At 35.0% G+C, this 22,447-nt stretch overlaps 1 protein-coding gene across 1 annotated transcript in view; it reads left to right on the top strand.

The window, feature by feature from the left end:
- Positions 1–22,447, top strand: part of PTPRQ (protein tyrosine phosphatase receptor type Q) — a 124,509-nt gene that overhangs the window by 47,342 nt on the left and 54,720 nt on the right. Inside the window, exons 33-41 of the mRNA XM_042017676.1 lie at positions 1,627–1,747; positions 5,457–5,617; positions 7,185–7,330; positions 14,059–14,224; positions 14,691–14,981; positions 15,211–15,486; positions 16,272–16,423; positions 17,246–17,387; positions 18,943–19,212. Coding sequence (XP_041873610.1) covers positions 1,627–1,747; positions 5,457–5,617; positions 7,185–7,330; positions 14,059–14,224; positions 14,691–14,981; positions 15,211–15,486; positions 16,272–16,423; positions 17,246–17,387; positions 18,943–19,212 — 1,725 coding nt within the window. The remainder of the gene's footprint in view (positions 1–1,626; positions 1,748–5,456; positions 5,618–7,184; positions 7,331–14,058; positions 14,225–14,690; positions 14,982–15,210; positions 15,487–16,271; positions 16,424–17,245; positions 17,388–18,942; positions 19,213–22,447) is intronic.

Raw genomic sequence — 22,447 nt, 5'->3', positions numbered from 1 at the left:
TTCAGTACACAATGTAGTTGTGGGAAGTTATCATTGGTCACCTCTCTAATTCTGCCAGGGAATTCTGAAAAAAAAATTCATAGCAAAAATCTTAACTTAGGTGCTGTGAGGCACATTTTGGAGAAGGCTGTGTCTGTTCCTCTCCATTGATTAGGGAGGAAATCTCTGGGAATCTATTCTAAAGTGGCATTGACACAAGCAACCCACCAGCCACACCATCAGTATAAAAACTTTGCTCAAGAGTTATGTTGGTGGAGCAGACTGAAAAGAGCTCATTTGGATAAATCCATTTTTTTAGCAGAGAGTATTTTTATTTAGAGCAATGAAGTTTCTATTCTTTAGGAAAAAAATCCTCTGAATAAGAATTGTAGAATGAACTAGACATGTCAAAAAGATGACATTCACTGTATGACAGATCTTTATTATGTAGCCACTGAGGATAATATAACAAGTAAAACAAAATACAGCTGTTAACATTTTTCACTGGCATATAAACTCACTGAATTCAGTGAAACTTTGTTAATGAACAATATAAAAGAGTTTTTCCTATAATATAAAGAGTTATAAAACCTTTATGCCAACTTTCAATTAGTGAAAGCAACAAGAAGTGAAAAACAACAATATTTATAATACACCACATGTTCTGTATTCACAGGAACACAGTGTTCCAAGGTTCAGACCAAATGTTTCATAGATTTGCTAATAGTTATGCTCGTATTCTCAGTTTTCATGCATGACTACAGCTATGACCTGAATTTTTAGTGCATGATGCTCTTCAGTTTAATTTGAGAAAAACAAATGTAATTCTAATATTACTTTATAGTGATACATAGGTCTGTGAATCAAGATGAAGATTCATTTCTCAATAACACACTGACAATAAAGCAGTATTGCTTATGCATACATGAGTTATTTTTCCTCAGTAAAATTAATAAGAACCTTAGAAAAAAAATCAAACATGGTCTAACATTTTCATTTACTTACAATGTTTCCCTAGAGAGTTGGGATAGGGTGTCATCTAGAGATCATCTTAAAATGAATTTTAAGAGTCTCAGTGAATGTCTATCTTTTAATTTGCCCTTGTGACATGTTAAATGTATGAATGTGGTCCTTATCTGATGGAGTGAATAGATTTTATCACTGTCTAGTATCCCACAATTTTATAATCTCTCAATGCCATGCTTATCTGTTTTTCCACCTTTTGGTGTTTTGTATTTTTCTTTACAGCATCTTTTTTTCCTCAGGGGAACTATTATGCTGTATTTTACATGTGTTCATATCTATAAAGGTCTTGCTTTTATTAGAAGGGAAAAAAAATTACAGCAATATACTCGGGCAGTAGGTGAGTCACTGTGACCTAGCCACCGCTCTGTTTTCTCATGAAGTACTTTTTCCATTGAATCACAGAAACAGATGTTCTAACACCACCATGCAAAATCTTCTTTTATCATCTGTCAGAAAAAGGAAAAGAAGCTGTGCCTTAACATTAGCTGATGGATACTGTACCCGTGTGGTACAAGGTTAATTTTCTATCACAAATAATTAAAAGCCCATTTAAGGATGCTGTGTATCCCATCGATCTTAGCTGTTCAACAAGATGTTGTGTCCTGTTCTCTCATTTTATAGCTCCAAGTTCTCCTCCACAAGCCCTCTCTGTACAACAGTTGTTGGGTGTCACTGTGAAGTTGTCATGGAAACCACCGCTGGAGCCAAATGGAATTATCCTCTATTACACAGTTTATGTCTGGTAAGATTTTTCTGGAAGTAGTTCTGAGGATAAATGTTAATCTGTAACCTATCAGGAATGTTAGGTTTTTATTACACAATATGTTGATTATATGTTTTGGGAGAACAAATATTCATCCAGCACTTAAAATACTAGGCTTTTGTATATGCAAATTCAGAGTAGCCAAAAACTGGGGGAACAATTTCAACATTTTGTAAGAATCCTCAACATTTTTCCAAACATTATGCTGTAGTAAGTGAATTCAAATTTAAACTAGAGCATGGTGACTATTTTCATTATATTCTGATTAGGCCTGCTGCACAGCAGGGCACAAACCCATGCTGAATTGTCAAGGAGATTTGAAATAGGCTTAAAATAGAGAAATATTGCCTCCTCTTTTAGACAGTAAGAGCCATGTTCAGAGTTTTTGTATGAGCTATCAATTATATCTGCTGTTATATTTTGGTTTTATTACATTAATAGCAAAAGAGTATTTTTAACAGATACTTTTCATTTATTGTGTTTTAGTTTTTTCTATCTAACCTTTTTTTCCCATTTTTTCCCTCCTGACATCCTGCTGTGATATTTTCTCACCTTTACAAAGGACTTTTGTCACTTTAAAACTTGCAGCTTCTGTCCTATTCCTTGCATAACATAGTTTGGTCAAGTGACGTGGCATCTCTTCAAAGATCTATAACTTCTACTGGGAGTGAAAATATTTTTTATTGATCGCTATTAATATATTGCATTTGTGCTTTACCATTTTATTGCCAGTACTAAGGTGCAGGAATCAAATACTAAAGTGCACATTATAAGATGTAAACCAGATGTGCAAATCTGCAGTTGTTATGGGCACACTGCTCTTGAGCTTACATTATTTTATCGTTATTTGACAGTTTTGAGGTAGGGTTTGGCCTCAGTCACTACATTTTTTTTTTTTTTAATTGTAATTTCTAGTTAAGTTGATGATAAAGTGAAGAGGAGCAAGGTCTTCTTTTCAGAAAAGTTAAATTTGTCTTCTCTTGTTAATTCTACTCTATTGGGAATGTCTGTTGCTCTTTCAAATGATGACCGTCCTCGAGCTAGGGAAGAGTTACTTCATGATAAGGGCTATGTTTTTTGATACATACTATGTTCAAAGAATTGAGGTTATGCAAGTTTTCATCCTTATGTTCCCTCATAACTTACTGCTTTTGTTGCTGTGAGAAAAGATTTAACCAGAAGTATTTTTTAAAAAAACTCTTAAATGATCCGTCTTTCTAAATATTTCAATTAAGCAACCACATAATCTCTTGCTGTAAGCCTTGCCCCATATTCTTTTTGCTCTGTCTTGTCTGTCGTTACTGTGCCATACCTAAATTTAGAGAGGCTTTATGTATCATGTTAAGGCAAGGACATTGGAGAAAAACTCCCTTTGCCTTCAAAGAGGCCATAACTTCACTCCTTCCTTGGCAGGGAGGGAGGGGGGTGGAGGAAGGAGAGAAATTTCAAGTATATAACAGAGCTGTCTCTACAGTTTCATAAAATGCATTGCAGGGGGAGATTTGACAAGGCAAACTGTAGTGCCATATAGTTGCTGCTCTTGGGAGGTATTCAATATATTTTGGAGGAGATTGTTAATCCCAGTGCTTCTCAATAAAGCAGAAGGAAGAAGGTTACTACAGATGTTAAATAAGTGTTCCTTCACTTAAATATTTTGCGACAGTTGTAGAGAATTTGGTAATCTTTCTTTAGCTGATTTGGAACAAGAATCCACAACAAAGAGAATAGAGAGGGTGATATCTGCAATGTTTTCAGTTATATTTCATGGAATTTGTCAGAAGACAAGGTGGTTTTGGGTGCTAGGGAGTATCAAAGAAACTTTCTTCCTGCCTTGAGCCTACAAACTCATACTCCCTAAATGAAATTTTTGAGTATTAAATGTGCAATTAACAAAATTGCTGAACTTGTATGTAGCCATTGTTTTTTTGGCATTATCCTTTCTACAAATTTTTGTGAGATACTTGTTGACTAGATCTATTTTCAAGTACAGATTTTTAAGAAAATATGGTACCTGTATTTATCAAATGAAAGTATGCAATTTCTTAGAATCTCTGTTGTTTGCATTTTTGAAAAATGCTGTTTAAGACCTTTTTGTAATATTTTTCTTCATTAAGATTTCTTGGCTTAACTTATTCTGCTAAGTACTTTCTTGCTGTCTGTGAAGACTGCACTCACTTTGATTAGTGATTTCTTATTTTTATTGCAATCTCAGTTGTTTCTGAACAGAAAATCAACTTCCCTTGAAATACCTCAAGCTTTTGTTCTTCTTTCTGTGCCTAGTTGTGGAAATGTTTTTTGACAACTCAGATGTAAAAACGTAGTTACTCAAGAGTAGAAATGTTTGTAGCACTAAGCTGTGGATTTTCTTCTTACTTAAATTATAACCAGATACGTATTTCCATACTAAGAATACACTGGGCAAAGATCCAGGAAAAGATGTCTTTCTTTGTATAGGGTTTGATAAGCACAGCTGCAATCTCTTGTAAATTTTACTGACTATTAAAAATGTCAGAAGTTTGGGAAAAATGTAAATGTTAACTTTCTCTATTGCCAAGAGTGTTTCCCATGTCAAGTGACATTCCACTCAAAATCTGAGGGTTAAGGAGGATTTTTTTTCATTCTCATACATTTTCTCATTCCATTTATTTGTTAATGTAACCTTATTTCAGATATATTAGATGGTGATTTTTGCTAATAGGACAGTCATCCAGTTATCAAAGGATGAAAATCTAGTAGTTTTTAATAACTTTTTTCTTTTTTTTAGTATTAGAACACATTGTCATTTGTGAAAAGCTTCACAGTGACTCCTGGAGTAAGACATTTTGTTTTACTTATCAAATTATCATCTCTGTATGAAATCCTATTAGAGACACAGGACACCTACTCATATAGAAATCTTTGAAGGAATGGAATGTTAGGTTTTATTTTCCTCCTTTTTTTTTTTTCTTAAAAGATTACATTAACTTTACAAAGAATAATGACTTTACAATGAATAAAGACTTTTTGAATTCAAGTTAGTTATTTCTGTATCTTATTTTACTTTCTGATAATCATTTCATACCTATGCTAATAGCAGTGTTTTATTAATGTTACATCTTACAGTCTTTCTAGGCGGGTTTTGACCTGACTAGAGTTCCATTCTGATCCTCTGCTACATTCCACCAGAATTAACTCAGCACCAGCTAATTCCTGTTCCATATCATCTTCTATTATTCCATTTATAACTTCAGCCTTCTGACCAATTTCACAGTGTCACAGTAGGGCATGCTCCCTGCTATAATCTTTTTATATTTCGCTATTCCTGTCCAGGGAGACAGTTTAGTTATGCCCTACTTTGTCCTTCCCAAGGGTACACATAACCATTTGAAAGCAGCTAAGAGATAGAAATACTCCTCCTTAGTTATTTCATATAGCCATTGTCTTTGTTGATGTAATTTATAAGCATATTTTTGTGGAGTATTGGGGTGTTATTATTTTAAGGAACAAAATGAAGAGCCCTACCTCGATGTCACAGTAAAAAGTTAGTTTTTCACCATAAAAGACAAAAAGTTATCCTAGCCTATTTTAAAAACCTAAACTACTTGTATTTAACACAATATTGCATGTTTCAGTTTTACAACGAATGCCGTAATTGTATATAGAGAGATATGGCATGTGTATATAATTAATAAAATACTTTTTTCTTTAGGAATAAAATGTCAAAGAGGAGTGTAAATGTAACAGAAACATCACTGGAGTTGACAGACCTAGAATATAACTATGAGTATAGTGCTTACCTAACAGCAAGTACAAGATTTGGAGATGGCAACGTAAAAAGTGATACTATAACATTCAGAACTTCTGAAGGAGGTAAGCTTATATACACTATGAACCTTTGTTTTCATTCAGTCTTAAAATTCTGTCAGCCTTATTTAAGTTAATAAAGCCACTGAAGTAGAAGTGACATTTGACTTGTCAAGAAGAGACGTGCTACCTGTCTGTGTGGCTCTATCCTTGTGTCTACAAGTATCTGTGGCTCTATAAAATTATGATTGGTATTTATGTTAACTTATACTGAGAAGAAATTAGCATTTCTCTTCAGAACAGGTAAGATCCAAATAATTTCATTCTAAACTTTGAAATAAATTATTTTTGTAATATATTTTACTAGATCCTTACTTTAAGCTGCTGTGACACAACTTCTGATAGGGAAAATACTCCTTAGAGTATCCCTCTTAAATCTGAAATATTTTTAATTCGAAAATGAGCTCTATAAGTGTACATTGATTTGTTTATTCTATTTTAATTATTTTATACTTCCAGCATGGAAAGTGACTTTTATATGATCATAGTGTATACTGTGCTTTGAAAGTCATTCAGTTTAAGTACTGTGTCTGGTTTTGCATCAATCATATTGATGTGGTTCCAAAATAGGTGTATGTAGGCATACTTCAGAATCATCCTGCATAGATAAAGCAATTCCCCAACTCACAACCACTGGCAGGATTAGCATCTATTGAAGCCATCCCTCCAAAGTCTGTCTACATCATCAGGTTGTAGGTATTTACAGTCATTGCTATTAAAGCTGTTATGGAAATAAGAATTGACTTTATAGGGACAGACTTTTAGTTACTCGTCCTGGGGTTCCCCCTCCAATTAATATTTTAGTATTTTACACAAACTAGAGCAGCACAAAGCAAGAGAGGTACATAACTTGGAGTGTTCAGTACTCTACTGCATGTTCTGTACAGCACTTTCTTGGATGCTGAGAAATCTTGATTTAAATTCTCCTAAGCTGACTTAAGGGATTGAATTTAGCTCTCCTACATCACTGTGTTACTGAGAAGAACCATATGCTGCTATTCTTTATAAAACAGGAGGAGAGATTAATTGAAGAAGTCTTACAGGAGTCTTCCTGCACATTTAATAGGCTGAGAAAAGAGGAAAAAAGTGAAATTATCATACTGTCCAAGTTATGTACCTGGTTTACCCACATAGGTTGTGAGACTAAATTCTGTTTATAATCAGAGAGAACAAGGCTTTTAATTTAGGTTTTGTAAAACAAGTCCTTTTTTTCCCTACTAACCATATTTGGAGTATAGAGACCTAACTCTGTCAACTTTCAATGTCTGCCAATTAGATTTTCTATGTGCACAAAGCAGTAAGTACAGGACAAATTCTATAAGAAAACTCTGTCTGTTCACAAATGCAGCTAAATACAAATACGGTTGAAAAAGTGTTTTAAAAATTCATTTTTACATTTACAGTTTTATTTAATTTTTTTTGTGAAGCATTTTCTATACCATAATCAGAAATACATTTAATTTGCCATAGGATACTGTAAGATCTACCATAGTGGATGTTCCTCAGGTACTAAAATGTACAAAACCCTGAGATAGAAAAGCTTTAGGTATGCTAAAACTTAACATTTTTCCAGCACCAAGCGATGCACCGAAAGATGTTACATACAGAAACCTTACTTCCACATCAATAATGTTATTCTGGTCTCCTCCTCAAAAGCCTAATGGAAATATACTGTACTACTCAGTTTATTTCAAAAATAATTCAGGAATATTCGTACAGGTAAGCTTATTTATATTCTTTTGTAGAAGTCAATGAAATGTTCTAATAATTACTTAAAGATTAAATCAATTTTATGGTTATCAATAAATTGGTTTTTCATATTTCCTTTATCATGATGTAGTATTTTAGCTCACAAAGGCAGAAGCATATCTTGTAATCATGTTACATTGTGTATCCCACTAAGCATTCATATCATTAATCATTAAAGCCAGTAGATTTTGTGTAATATTCCATTATGCAAAGTTTATATGTACATGTATCTATATAAATATATGCACACGTGCGCTTAATACATATACGCTTAACATATGTAATGGATAGACTCAAGACCCACTACATGCATGGCACATCCTCAAGAGTATTTATTTTAGTCTAATCTAGCAATGAAATTTCTGGTTCTGGTTTTACTTTTTAATACATGTTTGTACAGTATTGAAAATATGAAGGTAATATGAAAGTAGGGAACACATTTTTACTTCATATTTTTCTTACTCTCTGGAGGAAATTACTGTTTACTATACTGAAGCAAAGATATTGATACTCTGATGTTAAAGCTTAAAAGGCAAAATCTTATAAATAATATTTTGGTGATTTATTTTCACATAGGTTTTTTTGCTGTTGCTGCTTTCATCCTTAATTATGCACTACACATCAATTTTATATATAATCTTTCTGTTCTCCTTTCTATGAATATCTTATGGTACAGAAATATAATAAGGGAAATAAGCTTCCTTTACAGATCTTTTGTCACAAGTTTTACACATATGGAAGAAAAACAAGAAATATAAATTCATTTAGAAAATTATGTATGGAAAATAACCTTGACTGCATAAATTTATGCTCAAGATATGTCTAAGGTGAAGTATGCATGTGTTTGAGGATAACTAGAAAAAGTGTTCACAAATGTTACAAATATCTGTGAGTGAGTAATTGCTGCCATACTTCAGTGTGTACACTTATCTGACTTCTGTGAAGGTGTGTGGTTGCCTGGCTCTGCATAGTTTCAGGTGCAAGCAGGACTGTGCCATGAGTTCATATTCTGATTAAAATTGAGATTAAAATCAGGGCTACAGTTCAGAATGTAGACTCTGTTTGCACACACTGCTATAACAACAGCATTTTTCTTAACAAATCTCTGGGCAAACCTTTACATCAGTGCGCCTGAACTAGCCCATCCTATGAAGTACATCTCAAGAAATTTTGGAGGAGGACTATGGACTTGGACTATTCCTGCCTTTAGGAAGGTGCAGCTCTGAGATGAATGAGTAAGGTGAAGCTTACTCTGAGAGAGGAAGAGAAAATCCCCCAGGATGTGCCCAGGACTCTGGAAATAAAGGAGGAAGATAGGGAAGATGGAGCACGGTAGCATTGGCCCAGCAAGGCGAGGGTCCAGTTTTATTATCCTGTAATGCAGTCAGGCAGGGAAAGGACAGTGGCACAAGTGGAAGTTAATGCTGCTTTGGCATATTATGAGGTGGATAGCAGGAAAGTGCTGACAGTAGCTCTACTTCTGTGTGTGGAAACTACCATTTTCATCATTTTGACTTTGATTTTTATCTCATCCCTCTGCCGTCTGAAGATAGGTTTCAGCTGCTGTTGCATCTGTCTCTTATTGCCCATGGGATATGAACGTTAATCTCTCAAATCATGATCAAATCTTAATCTGTCTGCTCTCTTTAACTTCTTCTGCCCTTCACATCCTGTCTGCTCACTGCTTAGCATAACAACTACCGTATCTATGCTGCAGTCCTATTCTGTACCTTGGCATGCCTGTGGGTGCAAGACAGATTTCGAACAGGTAAAAAAAGCCAACTCATTTCTGTCAGATATTTTATATTACTCTTTTTACAAGAGAGAAATGCATGTGTAAAAGTCAGCCTGATATGTGACTATTTATATATTTATATGACATATAGAGACAGTTGTAAGCTGCACGAGTATGCATACGTATAGCTTACAACTATCTGTAACTTAGAAGTATAACCATGTAATTGTAGGATCTGTTGCTAAGTTTTGTATTGCACACATTTGGAAAGAAAGAATCCTCAGCTGAAATACTCTGCATCGAGGTAACCATTCTGCTTATGTTTATCCAAACTGTATTTTCAGTTTGAGAAATTATACAGGAGAATTTAAAAAGTAGGTATCTTTTCACGTTTCACATTTTCATGTTGCAGGCAGCCATTCTCTATCAGTCTTTCCTCTGTTTCTTTGTCAGGACATAATTCCAGAGGTCCAAGTCTTAAAGAATATCTTCTAGATGCCTGAAAATCCACCCTTGCTGAAGAATATCAAGCAAGTTAACATCTCCCAGTGCTTTCATAATCTGAAATAGATTAAGAAGTCATACTAAAACTGGTGCTATTCTGTTGTCTCAATTTCTCAGTTCTCACTCTCGAACTTCTCAGGCATATTAAAACCAAATTATATAAACTACTGACTATTAATATGTTAAAACTAGGAAGTTAATATCTGCACAGTGTTTTATTTAGGATATAAAAAAGACCTGAGATAAAAGATACAGTTTACTCCTTTACATGATGCAGAAACTTGAGTTTTCCTTCACAAAGGGAAAATTTATGTACCTTCATAAGTCAGAAAAATAATATATAGTTTCTTTGCTTTACTGGTCTACATGAAAAATAACACTGCAGCTGTCCAGTCAGAAGGCCTGGGATGCTCAGACGTAAGGTTCAGAACCAGAATAGCAGAAGGAAATATTTAGTGATGGAGATTAGATTTAAGGATTTTGGTAGATGAGTGGGCTGTTTCTATGGGGATGCTGACAGTTGTAAAAGAAAATGTGTCAGAGAGGGAGGAATGACTGGTAGCCAGCTAGAAGAAACCATTACCTGCATTAGGCTAGGTTCCAGTTCAGCTTTATCTTTCATATTCTGCTGTCATAGGTCTAGGGAGTATGCTACTTCTTGGTATATATATCCTGTCCCAGTGCTGTAAAGATATGACATGTATGCTGACAAAGAGTACTTCCTTCACAGATGACATGACACTGTACCTTTTCTTCACATCACTTCTCTGTGACACTACTGGGCTCCTACAATTCAAGCTTTCACTGTTTGCAGTAGCAGCTTTGCAAGTTTTGCTCCATGATGTCTTGCCTGGTGCTTGAAGCAATCATACTGCCCACATTTTCAGTCTTATCAAGGAAATAAGTCAAAGACTTTATGGAAGTAATTGTCTCATGGCTAAATATCAACCTATGGAAGATATCATTGATTTGAATAAACTCTTCTATTCAATCTCTATATATTTGTGTTTTGATTAGCAAGAAAGTGGGAAAGGTGCTAATTACAAATATAAATTTATGATTCAATAAAGTTCCCCAGTGTAGCAATTTCAGTACAGATGAAAAATGTCCCACTCTGACAAACCAGACAGGGGAACCAGGAGCAAAGTACTGAAAAAAAGCCTATGATCCTTCTAGCAACTGAACATCAGACCCCAAATCATCCAACCTCTACCTCAAGCCAATTGAAGTGAATATGACTGGATACAGTTCAGAGTGAAATTCAACTTGGTCTACCCTTGGGATGCAGACAAGGGATGCAAACAATGTGCTATATTACTTAACAACCAAACATTTTGTTTCACCAATATGACCAAAGTAGGGATAAAAAGGGGAACTTCCCTAAAATAAACTGCAAGTTTTTAAAAAGCTGGTCTCAGAATGGCAGAGCACACAGAAAGGAAATAACTTCACTTAGGTTTTTACTGGAACAGTGACTATTACGGTCCTTGAAGGATGGTTTGGATTAGCCCTCACAGTGTCACCACTCACCTGATTGCCAGAGTCAAGCGTGTGATCCTCCAACTTGAAACAAGAATGCAACACAATGAACCTAAAGAAGAAAACAGAACAGGGGAAAAAGGTTAAAAGTGAAGAAGAGCATCACCATATTTCCATATACAGCTAATTACAGCTTTATGCCCCTGGAAATATCTGCCGCTTCCTGAGGTGAAGAAGATACTAGTTTCTGCTGACACTTTCATGGCTTGAGTGTATTGCTTACACTTAGCTGCTTTTAATAATCTGATACTTTGCTATGTCAAAACTTCTTTCATGTATGGATGAAGAAAGGGACAGAAGGAAGAATTTCTTCAGCTGTAGCCAAAGATCCTAAGCTGTTTCCTTTCATCTGCAGCCACAATTAATTGTAAAACTTCCTATAGTGTTCTATCCCCAGGGTACAATTAGTACAAGTTTCATCTCTTCTCAGTTTGTACCCACACAGATCTTCCTGCTCATTGTTACTCTTAATTATGTGTTCCTTTTCTTTCCTAATATGTTGTCATATCAGTAGTTTGAGATAATCTCCACTCCTTGGGCTCCTCAAAGTAAAGGAACTACCTCTCAAAATAGTGTTTGTTGACCCACCAAAACCCCGTTAATAATATTGACGTTGGTTCACTGAGTCTTTAACTGCCAGACAGCTGGCTGAACTGTAAAGGTATGCTTTTTAAACTAAGAGTTGAATTTTCAGCTGTTCATACCAATAAACTCCTGTTAAATCTAGGATCAAAACTTGATGCGGTAGCCTTGCCATTTTTACCTTGAATACTCAGGTTGTTATTTAAGGGCTTATTAAAAAAAGTCTCATTATTAGATGTTATAAATTACTAATCATTGCTAACAGTAATAATAATAATAACAATAACAAAAAGAGGGCATTAGAATGCTTCTTCTGGGCCAGATGATGTATTCTGTCATACCCTGCTTAAATATTAGAAAGTTTAATTAAATACCTGAGAATTGGATCCACTGTTTCCTGTATCTTAACCTACCAAATGTAACACAAAGTTCTTTCCAGCCTTTTTCAGTTAGGTATGAAGCTAGTGTGAAATCCAAACTAATTTTAGAAGAAAGTAATATATTTAGGTGGAATTTTTTGTATTTTGACTGATGTTGGCTTAACTTAATCTTTTGGGCAAAACTAACAGTGTGCTTATATTCAGTTAATAGGAGTGGATATAAAAATTTGTACTCACAATTTGTGCAGCTTCTGTTCTGCATTCAAAAAAAAGGCTTAAATTTTCATTGCCAAACAAACTGTTTACTTATTTATGTTATGTAAGTACTATTGACTGCAGGGAAAACTAGGTCTCAGGTACAGGTATAAAAATCTCAGGGAAATGGCTGAGAGTGTCACCTATTGTTTTCTGAAAAAATAAAAATATTTTGCCCATAAAAAATATTGCTGATGTGTTGCATTAAATATATAAATTGATATGTTTTGGTGACAGATACCAAGATTGTGTACTGAACTATCAGTTTGTACAGTACTGATTCAGCTGTGATAGGGCACATAACAGTGACTTCTTCAGTAGGAACTTTCCTCATGGGAAATACAATCCATTTTTCAGTATGCAGTTTTAGCATGTCTGTGCTTATATGTGGTATTTCTAAATTTTAACACCCAAATATTTCTGTTGCCTTTCTCCTGCTTTAGTAATTTTGCTCTCACAGCCTCACTTTTTCAGAAAAGCATTTACTTGAAAGCTAACTTGGTTTTTAAAGAAGTGGAGGATGTGGATTAGATCTAACACCAAAAATAGGAGGCTGGCCAAATAGCTGGAATTCATCAGGGGCTTAGGAAAAATAAATCTCACCCTGAAAATGTTGCTATGTAGAAAAATTAGGACTTCTTTGGTCCTGAGAAGTGCTGTCCATGCCATCTGCTCAATGGAGCAACGTGGCTGTCAGAGAGGAATGCTACTGGCTCTTTGAATCAGCAGCGAAGATTTGACCTAATGCTTGATCTGAATATGCCTATGGGCTAAATAACTTCTCAACAATTTTCAAATCATGAAACAAACTGTGTTGGATCCTCTAAGTCAGGTTCCTGTAAAGCAGTGGATGATTCAACACATTTGCTTATGTGGTATAGCTGAACTTACATAAATAATATGCTTTATAGTTTTTCTTTTCATCTTCCAAAGTTGTTGATCCTAAACAGGAATAGCCTCCTTAGAGGTGCTGATCTGAAGCACTAACCTATTGCTGTAGTCACAGTATTAGTGACATTTTCTTACACAGTTCAAAAGAAGGTGGGTCTAGGTTCTGCTGCTATCCTTTCATTAGCAAGTAACTGAAGAAAGGAAAAAAATTCTGTTGATGCCTTTGTTTTAACACGGTCCACTCACTATAGACATTTCCTTAGAGATAATGGCACGTTGTTATTGGGAGGGACAACTAACAAAAGGAAATGTTTATCAAGTGATGCAGTGAGATCTCTGCCACTGAAAGTTTTAAGTTCAAAATCTACTCTCATAAAAATAGATTAGAGAGAGAAGACCTTTGTTTTGATTAATAATGATCAGCCAAGGCATGCGTGATTCAGGTAATCTATGAGCAATTAGTAGATGTTGCTTTTTTTTTGTAATTTTCTGGATGAAATATGGATAAACACACTGCAATATAACAGTTTTAATCTCTGAACTGGCATTCAACAATTACAAACAACAGGAGAAGACAATTATGTACTCTGTAGTATTACAAGCAGTAAAAATAGACATCATACAATCGAGTATTTCAGAAAAAAATCAGTACTCATTAGGAGTCAAAGTACAGGTTTATGTCTTCTGAATGCTATGGTGAATCATGTCTGCTGCTGGTGCTTGTGGTGATGGCTAAATGGGGAACTAGAAAGAGAAATCAGTGATTAAAAACATTTTAAGTGGTAACATTTTCTTTTTTTTTTTCCCTTTAGAATTTCACAAGTCATGGTAATGACAGCAACGTCAGTGTGTCTCCATTTGTAGTGCTGGATGACTTGGCAAAATACAGCCATTATATTTTATGGTTAACTGCAAGCACAGCATTTGGAGATGGAAACAAAACCAGTGAAAAAATAGATGTGTACACAGATCAGGATAGTAAGTTAATAACTTTTTTAGTGCTCATTGTATATCAGTGCTTATATTTATTAAATATTCTCTAACTTAAAAATTATTTTACTGTTATGATGGCAAAGTCAAAAACATATCATTGAGTGGTTTTGAATGCTTCAATATTTATCTTTGCCAGGAGGGCATTTTGATCTAAGTCTTTGAAATACTAACATAGCTCAAAAGCCTCTGTGTATACAAGCAATAAAATTATTGTCTTAAGATGTCATTAAAACTCTTTTCTTAAACAAATTTAACAGAGATGATTATTCATATATGCCTTCAACTATTTTTCTTTTGATATTGAAACAAAAATCATTTTTAAAAGTTGTAAAAAATATTACAACTGACATTTTCAGACTAATTATATTTTGAACAGTTTTTTCTGGCTTGAGTTTGGATGTTTTATTACTGTAATCCATGCATTTAATTTTTTGCTTATTATCTCTCATAGTCCCAGAAGGTTTTGTTGAAAATCTGGTCTATCAAAACATTTCCTCATCTTCTGTAAATGTAAGCTGGCTTCCACCATCCCAGCCAAATGGCTTAGTCTTCTTTCATGTTTCTCTAAGTTTAATGCAACTGGGAACCAGTAAGACATTATCTTTCCTTACTTACAACATGAGCATAATTTTTGATGATCTGGAGAAATATACTGATTACATTCTGAAAATCACACCAGCCACTGATAAAGGATCTTCTGAACGGCATGCTCTAAGTCTTCATATAAGAACTGATGAAGATGGTAAGATTTTTTATTAATTCCTAAGGAAATGTATAAAAAAAACCCCAAATAACTTTCTAAAAGAAAAAAAATTGTGTTTTTCTTGTGTCACTTAAAGTTTTTTTGTTATACAGTGACACAAACAGCTGCTACACATTTCTGCTTTGACACCATGAAATGGAATTTTTCATTCTAACTCATATTTTTCTGAGATTATCCTTGTTTTTCTCTTTATTGTTTCTTCATATAGTCCCAGAATCTGCACCTGTAATCAAAACATTTTCAAATCTCTCAACTACCTCAGTTATGCTTTCATGGGACCCTCCTATTAAGCCAAATGGTATTATAATACGTTATGATTTAAACCTATATGGGCCAGAAAGGAATAACTCATTCTCTACCACCAATAATTTTATCATCTTGGAAGACCTTCTGCCATTCACATTGTACAGCATTTATGCAGCTGCAAGAACAATAAAAGGACCCGGTCCATCCGCTGTGCTTCAGTTCTACACAGATGAGTCAGGTGAGAAAATTCAGTTGTAACCAACTTCAAAATATCAGCCTTATGTTACTGCATCCATCTTAGATCTGAGCATCAGACCTGTTGAAATGAAGAATTAATTTTCCATTGGTCTGTGGGTGAAGAGCTTTCAGAAGGAAACACTGCAAGACAAGTGTTTCTGAGTGCTCCTCCTCCTGCCACACTGTGCAAGAGGAGGTCACATTCTGCATAGGATTACAAAAATAACTCCATGAAGAAATATCTTTTGCCTTTGGAATGTGTTATTGTTTCCAAAATGTCAGGGATTTTGAAGCAAGCAACAGTACCTTTCTCTTCATGTGCTCATGTAATTGAAAAATGATAAAACATGTAAATATTTCGGACACACTGACACAGTTTTCCTTTACATGAACCTCCTCTCTGCTGCATGGTAAATGACATATCTTTTAAATATATGAGTTGGGCTCCATATATGGTGTAGAAAGCAAAGTATACCTCATTCCAGTTATATATGTAATATGGCTTTTGTTAAATGTCTTAGTTCTGACAGTAGGGATGTTTAAGTGATTAATAGTTTTGTTAGATCTCTAAGAAGATCCCTTGCTGACTAAACATGTATTCTGGATTAATGGAATTTGTTTCATGTCAAAGAAGAAGAAGAAAGATTGAAATAACAATGAAGCACTGTTAGCTTGAGTTTAGATACAAATGTAAACAAAAGTACCTATGTTCTCTGCATGTGCAAAGTGTTTTGTTTTGTCTGGATTATTTGTGATTTGGAACTCAATAGCATTTCTCTTTTCCAGTGCCATTAGCTCCACCCCAGAACTTGACCATTATCAACTACACCGCAGATTCTGTGTGGCTAAAATGGGATCCAAGTCCCCAGTCAAATGGTGTTATTATGAGATATAATTTTAAGATTTATCAGAACAACACTGAAAAACTATTTTTTTGGGTATGTTTTTAATTGAGTGTATAATTTTTAAAAATATTTTTTCATGCTTTAGGAAAAATGATATGGCAAATATTTTAAATATCATGCTCCTAGATTTATGAAGTTCCTATAAATTCCTATTTGCTAAGACAGTTTAATTCCCTTCCCACCATACCTGTAATTCAACTTTTCAAATTAAACAGAAAAAAATTGTTTGATGTTAACTTGCTTTGAGCTTCTGATGTTTCACTAATGGTGAGATTTATTAATCTTAATTTGTATTTTAGTGTAAGCTTGATGTTAGAAAATGACAGTAGTTACTTGCCTTGTGGCTACCTTTGTTTAGCTATTTAATATCTATGGACTTTCAAGATTCAAAAAGACAGTAATTCCTAGTCATCTTATAAAATAATAAAACTGTTCAGAGGTCTTCACTTAAAAAAAAATGCAGAATAAGAATAACTGAGTAAATTGTAACTGAAATAGCTGCTATATAAATGTTCAGGTTCAAACATGCCTTGCATAAACAGGTCCAAGGAATTGAGTGGTAGGTTTTAGCTTTTTTTTAATAAAAAAAGTCTTCATCAATCTATGTATCTAGTTAAGGTAAAGTAAAAGAAATTAGAAGCTATCTCTTCCACTGCAGAGGTGTAGTAAGGAAGTAGAAGGTAAGAGGGATTGATGCGAAACTGGAAAGGGTTTTCAGTATTTGACTGAAAGCTACTCAGAGTGGAAGAGGCAAAACTATGGCTGTAAATCCTCTGTTCATTTCAGTAGGTTCAAGGTGAAGCCCGCAATGTTTCTAGAGATTAATTGTGTACTAATAATTTTTTCTTCCTTAAGAACATTTCAGGTTCAAACCATGAGGCAAACCTTGTTGGGTTAGAACCATACAGCCCCTATTTTATCAGTGTCTCTGCATTTACCAAGCTTGGGAATGGCAATCAGTTCAGCAATGCTGTCCAATTTACAACGATGGAATCAGGTTAGATGTGACTTTTTCTAAGCTGAAATTCTGTTTAAATATATTTATTTTCCTTGTATGGCTGAACAAAAGTCTTCCTCATCTCTCCAAAGAAAACACAACCTAACACTATCTCACTGTCTCTTGCCTGTGTAGCACCGATTCACATTCCTGTTGTAGACTGGGTTTGAAGTTTGATTTCGGAAGTGTAGAATTAAAAATGTCCTCATCTGAAATGAGAGGCTTATATGGCTACTATAAATCTTTTAATAGCAACACAGATAAAGGGAGGAAAATTAGATAGGTATCAGTCTTTGCAGATCAAAGCAGTAATTCATATCCCTATGAAAATAACTGAAACATTAGCAGTATCAAAAGCAGCTGGACAAAAGATTGGCAAACGAACTGGAAATTGTATTAGACAAATAGAAATTTTTTACTTTTTTTTTTTTTTATAATTTATTTTAGGATGGAAGCTAGCCACTAAAAGTGAAATACCTAACTTTCACTAAAGAGAGCCTGTGGGTTTGTGAAATGGGCCATCATGCAAAACTGTAGCTCCTTTGCCAGGTCAGAGCAACCCCTAGACTCTGTAAGGGTTGTCAGTGCCAGGGGACTAGCATGGGTTAGGGGGCTCCCAGGTTCCTTTACACCATTAGCAAAGGGAGCAGACAAAATATCAAAAGATCCCATATAATGACTACAGGTTTGCTAAGATCATGCTTCCAGTGAGAGGTTCTCGGAAAAAGTTATGCTGTTTATTGTACCCAAGAGTTACAACACCATCAGAAATCTGGACCATCACTAAGCTGGTTCAGTTTGGCTATTGGACCCGTGCTGCTGAAGGTGGTCCTACTCAAGAACCATGGTCATCTGTCAGTTGTTTCATTTCATCACTGACATTCCATACTTGTGGTACTTTTTTCAGTTTTCTTTAACCAATTGTTCATAAGTAATTGCTCTATTTTCAACATGATTATTATATTTTCTACCTTCATTAATTTTTTATGAGCATTTAAAAATTTTCTTCTGCTGGAACCAGCAAATAGATGGGGAACAGTAAGATAAAATGATGCATATGAAAGCTCTGAAACCTGCCCAGTGACTTATGTACAGAGAAGTGCAATATAGTGCCTGAAAGAAATAAATACGGAAACAGATAAATAAGGAATTTCTGCTGTTGATGCGGTTGCTATGTATATGGAGTAGGTATATGGAGTATGTATATTATGTATGTTATAAACACTGTGTTTAAAAAATTATGGTGAAAATACAAGCAAAAGTTTTGTCGGGAAAACAAAACTGAAGCACACAACTAGGAAAAAGCCAGATAGATGGCCTCTTCTGTCTCAAGGACTAACATTGGTCACATTTATAGTAGTTGGAAATGAACAATCTAATGAGGATGAAGACATATTTTTGTTCCTTTAATGTGTTTCTTTTATTAATTTGTCTGAAACTGTAGTGTTTGACTCTTGCTATGAACATAGGGTTTGCTTCTCTAGTGATATTGTTCTGTGACTACAATTTTAATTGTGTATGCATGTTAATCTTTGGTGCATGTGCATCTTTTAAGTGCCAGATGCTGTACAGAACTTCCATTGTATTGCAACGAGTTGGCAATCAATCCTATTGCAGTGGGACCCTCCTGCTTCAGCCAACGGTGTAATTACACATTACATCATAACTGTTGAAGGAAATTCTACAAATTTTTCATCTTATGATACACTGCATACTTTTAGAAATCTGATTTCCAATATTACTTATGAAATTAAAATAAAAGCTGCAACATCTGCTGGTGATGGTGAAGAACAGATATGCAATGCCAGCACCCTTCCAGAAAAAGGTAACTAAAATTATTCAAGTTAATTTTTTTATTTAATTTAAATGATGACTATGAAACAAGCAGGCATAAAAAGCCTGCTTCAATACAGGCAGTTAAATCATTCTGTTGTTTAAATTTCTTGCTAATAGTGAATGGAGAGAAACAGGGCTTCCTCTTTGTCCTGTTTTAGAACCTGCCTAGTGATGAGAATAAATTGCCATTTTAAAAAACACAGAGAGAACACATTTTTCTGTCTGAGTTTGAATAGTTATTTTATTGATTTATGATCAACTATTATTTTTTTTCTTATAGTATCTGCCTTATTCCTAGTGTATTTAGGATATTGGAGACTGTAAGTCTGAAAATATTTTTGGGAGTGAAATTTTTGTTGGTTTTTTTTACTAGCTGACAGTGGTGTGAATTCATTGATAATAAAGCTGTTCAGAATTCAGGAAATTGAGAAGAATTTAACTTCTACAAGCAGACTTTCTCATAACTTTTGATGGATAGGATTTTTTTAAACAAGAAAGAAAATTATGAGCTAAATCCAAAGAGAAATGTAGACAGGTTTTCTGGCATTGAAGTGAAAAATTTTTACCCAAAATCTGCCTTCCTTTCTCTCTCCACACACACACTTCACACTTCACCTAATCTTGGCTGTGTTTTCACTTGACATATGAAACATGGAGATGATATTCTGTGCAAAATACACTGTTAATTCTGTGTGAACAGCTATGTACCTACCTTCTAAACTGAAAGTGGAGAGGAGTTCAAATATCAATCCAGGAAGCCAAGGCCTGTTTCAGGCCTTTTCTTCAGTCAGGGATGATTTCTACTCTTGGGACTATTTATTGGGGTTTTTTTCTTTTTTGGTTATAGTTTAATATAAAAATTAAAAAATTATTTTCAGCAAGAAAGATTCAGAAAAGATTTTACTTTTCTGCTAAATTACAGGAGCAATTACTGCATTTAGCTCCTTTTTTGGTGCTTTCTTAAGTGATATCAAATTATGCAATGGAGTTGAGGAGGTCTCTATTTCAGAACAGCTGGATAATTAGGAAACACAGGGGTGGGATAAAGGACCACAACTTTACCCCTCGAGACTTAGAAACCAAACCTAGCTTTTGCAATACTTTATTACTAAGTTATTCAATAACTTAAAAGATGAGTTGCAGCACCCATTTCCATATATACTTTAACTGAAAGAGTGAGTTTTCTCAGATCTGTCAAATAATAAACACAAGAATCTGTGTCAGCAACAAGGTTTTGGTTCAGGAGGACAAGTGGCGGGGAGCAGCTCTGCTGTGCAGACTTGAGTCAGACATTGAACTTGGAGGAGATCAGACTTAGCCCTACTCTTAGAATTCCTGTTTCTAGATTCCTGAGTAGCATGCACGTCCATTGGATCCCTCCTGTCTACAAAGCCTCGGTGCCCCATTATGAGCTTTGATTTCCACAATTCTTAAAATTAGACTTATGGATGTGCATGTCTGAATGAATCTAGACCATGTCTGTGCTGTCAGCTGAACTACTGCTGCTTTGGTTCCAGATCAAATGGATGAGCTCCAAATGAGGACAAGCAGGGTGTCCACTTGCTGGCAGATTTTGGCCAACATTGTGAAAATAGCCAGGGTTGTACTTTGATGATTGCCCCTCTTCATGATGCAGTCTATCCCACTAAAGCCTGGCCATGTCTCTTATTTGAACTATGATGTGGCATATTCCTACTCATTTCTGATGAAAATTTTCTAAATTGGCTTCCTCATCAACTGCTTGCCTAGAAATGCTGCCAGTTTGTGATTCCTCCTGGTCCCTTTCTTTCCAGAACCTTGGTAATTTAAGACTTCTGCCTGGGTCATCTTGTTTGCTCAGAAACTTCTGCTCATCAGTAGGGCTCAAAATCCAGTTTTGAAAAGATAAAGGCATTGTTTAAGTGTTAGACATGAGCATACATAACATTTTACAGTGTTGGCTGGAAATAATGTAGTGAGCTTAGCTGCTATGCTTGATGTGGATGTGTGTGCTCCTGCATTTCCGGACACTGTTCAAAAGCAGTCAGAACTCTCAAAGCTTTCTTTTACACCCTGGCTGCTGAACAGCCAACCATCAGATCTAGAGCAAGACTGAACCTGGGGATGGAGTTCAGACTGGGAGATAGTTGTATAGGTAGGATGTTACCCTCTGGTAACAGAGAAGAACAGGAGGCTTCCCAGGTGCTTCACATCTTGGAAGATGGGGGAAAGTCTTCCCGTAGTGTTAAAGAAGCCTGACACCTGAGAAAGTTAATTGTTGGGATTTCTGAGAAATTTGGGGTTATCTTTTAAGTAGTCCTTGAGGAAAGACTGAGAAAGCTGTAGATTAAGCCTGGGCTTGAGGGAGAGACTAGTAGTGTCTCGTGGTCCATGTTATAAAGAGTTGTAGCAGGGAAAATAACCAAACCAGTCTTTATTTTGTAGCAACATTTGTTTCATGTGTCTTATCACTGGGAGTTTTCCTAAGTGAAGGATTTATAGTACAACACATGTACTTTTTGCCATATACACTGCACAGTCCCTTTCTTGCTTTGTTGTTGCTTAGTCATAATTACAACCAACTAGTTATTACTAGGACATTTCCTTAGCTGTGTGTTTGCATGAATTGTTTTGTAGTGACTGGATACTAGGAACCGGAGATTCATGGATGGGAATGGAAACAGTTTAATAGCTGTTGTCAGCTTCTTATTTATGGTGGTCTAAGATTAGTCACAGAATATGTAGCCAGAACTGAGTCACTGACAATGCATTTATTTCTGACATAAAGTGAAATCGAATTTGGCTCAGTGTCTCACTGCATAGCATTTGACCTTTAAATTCTTGGCAAGATTATTTGTCTTTTTTTGAGGTAAATTTTTTCATATCTGGGTACAATTAAACATGAATCACGAAGCTTAAATTTATGAGGAGATTAGTAGTGTTTTGTGTCTAATCTAGCTCCACTGTCATGGTAAACCACTTCTGCTTTTATAACATACTGCCAGGCTGCAGTATGTTATAAAAGCCATCAGCTTTGTAGTGGTAGTATTAGTTTGTGATTAAATACATTATAAAAGATATGAAAGACAATATAGTGTACATACACATGCATAAGTGAGTTAGGATTTTATGACTGAATAGCTATCCTTGGATTATTTTCAAGATAATTCACATACTAAAATGAAATTTCATTAAGGTTGAGTGAATTTTTAGAAGTGCGAGAGAGCCATAAAATAGTAGGAAAC

Source organism: Corvus kubaryi, unplaced genomic scaffold, assembly GCF_017639235.1.
Source record: "Corvus kubaryi isolate FWS band 111438036 unplaced genomic scaffold, C.kubaryi_AGA036_p1.0 137, whole genome shotgun sequence".
Lineage (NCBI taxonomy): Eukaryota > Metazoa > Chordata > Aves > Passeriformes > Corvidae > Corvus > Corvus kubaryi.
This window is presented reverse-complemented; position numbering and strand designations above follow the sequence as displayed.